We start from the raw sequence: 6,580 nt of genomic DNA, 5'->3' as shown, positions 1-6,580 counted from the left end.
TTAAAGGAGACATATTATGCCCCTTTTTACAATATGTAATATAAGTCTCTGGTGTCCCCAGAATGTGTCTGTGAAGTTTCAGCTCAAAATACCCCACAGATCATTTATTATATCTTATCATTTTAAAAATGCCTATTTTGAGTGGAAGAAGAAACAGGCTGTTTTTCGTGCCTGTCTTTTTTAAATGCAACTGAGCTGCTGCTCCCTGCCCCCTTTTCCAGAATAGAGCTGCACAGCTGGGACCAGCTAAAAACATCTGTTTTGGTTCTGATTATCATGTTTATCGCGCTGAAAGCATGCGTTTTAAACTATATTAGTTTAAATTTCTGATATATGGTTTTCTGAGCGCACACATCCGAAGCACATGGACAGAAAGCGGCTGTCACAGCATGTGAGTACTAAACTTAAGTTCTCATTCACACACAAGTTTACGTTAAAAAACGTACAGATTATGGGGCGGTAATATTATAATGAGATCCCTTTGCAACGTCACTAGGGGAGCGAAATCAGACGCGCTTGTTTTTTCAGACGCTTGCAGAAAAAATCTTCCCAAAACAAAGTTACTGGGTTAATTTTTTTCACGTTTCCTTGGTTGGTAGATGCACCGGGGACCTGATTATAGGTCCTGGAAAAGTCTGATTTTCATGATATGTCACCTTTAATAAATATTCACCCAGAACAAGAGTGGCAATCATATTTAGTTGCAGTATGTACATGGCCTTTAAATGAATTAAATGAATAAATGAATGTGGGATGTGTGTTTTTCCTCAGGCTCCAGCTAATGTTTCTGGTGCCGAATCTTCTCAGTCACTCCTTTCCTCGTCCCAAGATTCCACCGGTGCAACCCAAGCCTCTCAAAGTCATCACATTACAGGCCAATCACAGCACCCGTGCTCTGAGAGAAGGCAGCAAGGTGACTTCAAGAGAGGTCGTAGAGGAAGAGGAGGATCAGCATGTCACACGATGCCTACACCTGCGGTAGAACGATTGGGCAGGCCTGTGCATTCTTCTGATAAGATTAATTATGTCAACTCAGGCCCACCAAACACCACGCCACAGAGAGAAAGTACAGCACAAGGACAGGGATGTGAACTCAGTGATAAAATAACACAGCTCAGGCAGCCTTTGACCAATGAAGAAGAAAAACCAGTTTCTCAAGAAAAGGTTACTTCAGAATCCAACTGTAAACAAGATGTGAGCCAACAAAAAGTGTGTATTTCAAAAGATGTGACTCAGACAATATTACAGGAAGGACACCAAGAAAGGGAACATGTGGGTAGAGGATGGAAGCGTGGTGGTCGTGGCTCCGGACGACATCATGGACATTGGCAGGAGAGGAACTTCAAGGGACCCAGTCACTGGGATAATTCTGAAAATGCTGGTCACCATGGAGGAGGACATAGAGCCAGAGAGGGAGGGGCTGGGCATCATCTGAGAGGGGGCGGGGCTCATAGAGGTGGTGGCAGGGGTTTGCATCAGAGAGTGGAAAAAGAATTTAGGAAAGAGGGAGTGCTCTGACAATGGGAGAGGGGAGGTACAGGCAGAGGAATGAGCGTACCTCCCAGTTTCACCAGCTGTACCATCATTATGTCAGTGTCTATAATAAAATACTCCACAAGCAGTAAATTGACCCGTGTTTTTCCTTCCTCTTTTTGGTACGTCATTGTTCTTAGTGAAAATGGAGTAGACATTGCAATTAGGAAGGAGTCTAACCACTGTGGAAGTTCAGTGAAGTTTACTTTTTCTATAGCAATTGTGATAATGTCACCAAACCATAAATCAGAACCCCGAAAGAAAGTTTGTTCTTTCTGTTGCAGGTTAAATAAAATAAAAGAGTTAAATAAATAGGATAAATGTTTAATTATATAAATATGTATATATTACACATTTAATAATGATATATTTATAATATAAAAGTGAAACAAAACTGGTACTACTACACAAAGCAGCCAAATCGTACTGCGCATGCGCGACTCAACGCGGTGTGCGCAATGTTTTCAAATGGACAAAGATGTCTGGCGTAGCGATGTCGATGTCCAACAATCGTCACCCAAACATGAACAATTCATATGATAACTGCGGTTCAGAAGAGCGAATGGACGTCGAAATAGACGCTGGGACCGACCGAGGGAGCTTGGAGACGGGAACGCGAGCAACTTGTTCATCAAATGGCAGTGGCGGGGAAGAGGATGAGGCGGAGGCCGCTGATCGAGAACGAGAAGCCGCGGGCTCGTGTACTCCGCCCTCTGGGGATGGATTGTCGCACGACGGCGGCGGCAGAGAGCAGGAGGTGTCAGTAGAAATCGGGGAGACTTATTTGTGTCAGCGTGCGGACAAAACATGGCGTAAGCTCATAACGGAAAATCCTCATTAGTATATTATTTCAGATACATTTAATTTGCCATTTTTAGTTAAATTATGTAATCCTTATGTATTATCATTTATAATATAGTTATGAAAACAAATGCATAAGCGACAGCCCATGCAAACCCAAAATGTGCATGCATATTTAAATAATTTATTAATTTGTTTTATTTATTCTTTTTTATTAATTTCTTTTAGATTCAGCAGAGGTTATTCAGTCTAGGCTGAATGAGCAGGAAGGCAGAGAAGAGTTTTATGTTCACTATGTTGGATGTGAGTGGAACTGCGTTATCATTCATGGCTGATCGTACACAAATTCTTTACAGGTCTGTGTATTACAAATTCACTGAGCACAAGCTCTCTTTTGTCATTTGCAGTTAACAGACGTTTAGATGAGTGGGTTGGAAAGGCTCGTTTGGCCCTGACAAAGACTGTGAAAGACGCAGTGAGAAAGAGTGTGGAGGAAGGTGGTGGTGGTGGAGGTGAACTTGTGGACCAGCCAGAGAGGAAGATCACCCGAAACCAGAAGCGTAAACATGACGAGATCAACCATGTGCAGAAGGTACCTGACATCACATTTCTGCACATCTAAATGACACAGTACTGAATTTGATCAGTGTTTTATCTGAAGAAGGCCATATCAGTTTGATAGCAACATGTGCAATTATTTGACTGCTTCTTTTCTTCTTTCAGACTTATGCAGAGATGGACCCCACTACGGCAGCCCTGGAGAAAGAACATGAGGCGGTAAGAGGGGGCAACATTTGCATAACACACTGAAAAAAAAATCTGCTTTGCAGTATCACAGTGCTTATGGCAGGGGTGTCCAAACTTGGTCCTGGAGGGCCGGTGTCCTGCAGAGTTTAGCTCCAACTTGCCTCCGCGCACCTGCTGGAAGTTTCTAGTATGCCTGATAAGACCCTGATTAGCTGGTTCAGGTGTGATTATTTGGGGATTGTTGGAGCTGAACTCTGCAGGACAGTGGCCCTCCAGGACCGAGTTTGGACACCTCTGGCTTATGGTGTTTCCATCAGTATCAATAACAAACTATGTCCATCTGTTTTCTCTTTTTAATCAAAATGTTGCTTTTATTTTCAGATCACAAAAGTAAAATATGTGGACAAGATCCAGATTGGGAACTTTGAGATTGATGCATGGTACTTCTCTCCATTCCCTGAGGACTATGGAAAACAGCCCAAGCTTTGGATCTGTGAATACTGCCTGAAGTATATGAAGTATGAGAAGACTTTCAGATACCACCTGGTCAGTCCACACTATGGTTTTGTTGTTGATTCATACAGTAAATCTGTTATTAAACCATAGGGGGTGCTATACATCTTTGCTAATTAATTTAATGATTGGAATAGAGTGCTGCAGTGATCTTGTAGGCCAACCTAGAAGTTAGCATCACCCTGGTTCCCTCAACAAAAAGTTAATAATATTTTTCCAGTGGCCTTTGAAATTTTTATGAAAATAAGCTCTGACCAACAAAAGTTGATGTTTCTGACACATTCATCAAGATAATCTTCACAAATGAACACAACTTTTATGAATTACGTGTAAATACAATCACCAGAAATAAAAAGAAAAAGCTATAAACAAACTACATCACAGATGGATGACTTCTATGTCACCACCATAGATAAGTATACGTAGATGCCTCATTAGCGACTGTTTCTATGGGCCGCTATACGTAAGCCATCCGCCATATTCGAAGGGTCAATTCATTAACCATAAGAGCCGATGGTCTGCGAACCCTCTCGTATGGTGGCCGAGAGAGCTCAACGTGTTGTGTAGACCTAACTAACTCCATACAACAAGATGAGCGCGTTAGCTAACACAACATTATAAGTTACCAATGTTTTAAAACTTGTAATACTGAGTTAATACATTTAAAAACACAAACCAACACATTCTCACCTGTGAAAGGTTTGTGACAACTCTTTTAATCTTTATTTAAAACCTACAAGTTGAAAAGTTGTAGTTAAGATGGTTTGCAAAAGTGTCATTATGAGCACAACAAGACTGTAAAAGCAGATTAGCAGGTAGGTGAGTTTTCCTATTTAGCATGATTAATGTCCCCGACAACCTCTGTAGTCCCATTTAGGCACTTGTTAGCAGCCTCCTTTTTTAAGATGTGTAAAAGCTTAAAAAAATCATGAATGATGTATTACTGATGTGATAATGATCATTTTGATAGTTATTGATAATGATTTTATGTTGTTGAATAGATTGTCAAGACATCTTGAGCTTGTATTAGACCATTTAACCAAAACCCTATTCAAAAAAAACCACTGACTTCAGGACAATGGAACCGGAAGTGCAACAATCCTGCCTTGTTTGGGTTTTAGGGCTCTTTCCTGTAGCACTTTATTTTACAAGCATTTTTCATAGATCAGTGTTGTTTTTGTCGATCAGCTGATTTTAAATTGTGGGTTTTTTTGTGTTTTCTAGCATTTCTGGCTTCCCAGAGTAAGGTTAATGTTCTCATTTAATTTATACTGTTTTTGTTTTCCCCTTCTTTGTTCCTCAATGGCTCCTGTTTCAGTCGCAGTGTCAGTGGCGTCAGCCTCCAGGCAAAGAGATTTATCGCAGAAACAATATCTCAGTGTACGAGGTTGATGGGAAGGACCATAAGGTGAGTCAGATCATACCTGCCATTAAAATGAAACATAGAAACAAATCATTTTATGACAGATTCAAACTCCTATGTAATTCTTTCCTACAGTTTGTTGTTCTCACTGTCCTTCTCACTGTAGATCTATTGTCAGAATCTGTGTCTCCTGGCAAAGCTTTTTCTGGATCATAAAACACTTTACTTTGATGTAGAGCCATTCATCTTCTACATCCTCACTGAAGTCAACAAACAGGGAGCACATATTGTGGGCTACTTCTCTAAGGTAAAGTGTATCTTCTGTTTGTTTTTGAAGTGAATCTGTTCATTTGTATCTTAGTTAGCAATGCTTTATCTTATGTATTCTTCATGAGCAGGAGAAGGAGTCTCCAGATGGGAACAATGTCGCTTGTATTCTCACTCTTCCTCCATACCAGCGAAGAGGATATGGAAAATTTCTAATTGCATTCAGTAAGTTTCACCTCTCAGCAGTTGTTCACTTCTGATAAAAGCACTTTTACACACTGATAATTGTTCTTTGTGTCATATTCTTCTCAGGTTATGAGTTATCTAAGCTGGAGAGTACGGTGGGGTCTCCAGAGAAGCCTCTGTCAGACTTGGGGAAGTTGAGTTACAGGAGTTACTGGTCTTGGGTACTACTAGAGATTCTGCGAGACTTCAGAGGGACCCTGTCCATCAAAGACCTCAGGTAGACATCCAGTCCCAAATACAAGAACAAACCAGCATGTAAACAAATACATGAGGTCACATGCAGTGTTGTAAGTGTACTGCCAAGGCTTTGATGAAGAGATCTAACTAATGCATAATGTCTACACCCACAGCCAGATGACAAGCATTACTCAGAGTGACATCATCAGCACACTACAGTCTCTGAACATGGTCAAGTACTGGAAAGGTCAACATGTCATCTGTGTCACACCAAAACTTGTAGAGGAACATCTCAAAAGTGCCCAGTACAAGAAACCACCAATAACAGGTAACTGATCTGTAAAATGCATATAATGCCGCTTGTTCTATTGTTAGCCTTATGTATGTGTTATCACGCTTTTGAAGAGTTTAAACATTTGCATTTTGTGTTTCTACAGTGGACACGCATTGTTTGAAATGGGCACCTCCCAAACACAAGCAGGCCAAGTTCTCTAAAAAATGAGGCCAATCATAAACAAAGAGAGTGAAACCAGCCCTTCACCCCAGATGTTTTTCACAGCTAACCTAAATGTCATGTAGAAATACTTTCTCCAAGAGGGAAAGGTCTAAGATTGTACATTTGCATTGTAATGAGTCTGTTATTTTTTTTTTTAAAGAAATGAATAGTAATATTGATGTCTCTGTTTGTGAGTCATCTTTATTTAAAGTCAACCTTTTAGTGCATCAGTATGGTACTTCAGTTCTGTGTTCTGTGAGGTAGTTTAATATTTATACCAGACTCGCCTTCCATGTTCACATGGCTTTAGGAAGAAAAAACTTACACGTTATGCTGAGTTATTCATTAAGCAGTATAGAATTACCTATTGCACATGCAGCACCTGTCTGGCTAATTTATGTATAACATAAATGTGTGTGTGTGTGTGTGTGTATATA

The 6,580-nt window shown here is 40.4% G+C and overlaps 2 protein-coding genes across 4 annotated transcripts in view; both read left to right on the top strand.

Annotated features, from left to right (window-relative positions):
• The window catches only part of LOC107689710 (E3 ubiquitin-protein ligase RNF25-like), a 5,880-nt gene extending 4,259 nt beyond the window's left edge, over window positions 1-1,621 (top strand). For all 3 annotated transcript variants that reach the window (XM_016487830.1, XM_016487828.1, XM_016487831.1), the window contains one exon: window positions 772-1,621. In XM_016487830.1, the coding sequence (XP_016343316.1) occupies window positions 772-1,518 (747 nt within the window). In that variant the 3' untranslated portion in view covers window positions 1,519-1,621. The remainder of the gene's footprint in view (window positions 1-771) is intronic.
• Window positions 1,622-1,956: 335 nt separating this feature from the next.
• LOC107689650 (histone acetyltransferase KAT8-like) lies at window positions 1,957-6,529 on the top strand. Its single transcript, XM_016487749.1, has 11 exons — window positions 1,957-2,345; window positions 2,563-2,637; window positions 2,742-2,926; window positions 3,058-3,111; window positions 3,463-3,627; window positions 4,913-5,002; window positions 5,124-5,264; window positions 5,356-5,449; window positions 5,537-5,687; window positions 5,821-5,975; window positions 6,085-6,529. Exons 1-11 carry the CDS (start codon window positions 2,012-2,014, stop codon window positions 6,147-6,149), a joined length of 1,509 nt encoding a protein of 502 aa, XP_016343235.1. The 5' UTR covers window positions 1,957-2,011; the 3' UTR covers window positions 6,150-6,529.
• The last annotated feature ends 51 nt before the right edge of the window (window positions 6,530-6,580 follow it).

This window comes from Sinocyclocheilus anshuiensis, unplaced genomic scaffold (assembly GCF_001515605.1).
Source record: "Sinocyclocheilus anshuiensis isolate Anshui unplaced genomic scaffold, SAMN03320099.WGS_v1.1 scaffold813, whole genome shotgun sequence".
Classification (NCBI taxonomy): domain Eukaryota; kingdom Metazoa; phylum Chordata; class Actinopteri; order Cypriniformes; family Cyprinidae; genus Sinocyclocheilus; species Sinocyclocheilus anshuiensis.
The sequence above is the reverse complement of the archived record's forward strand: the minus strand, read 5'-3'. Positions and strand labels throughout refer to the sequence as shown.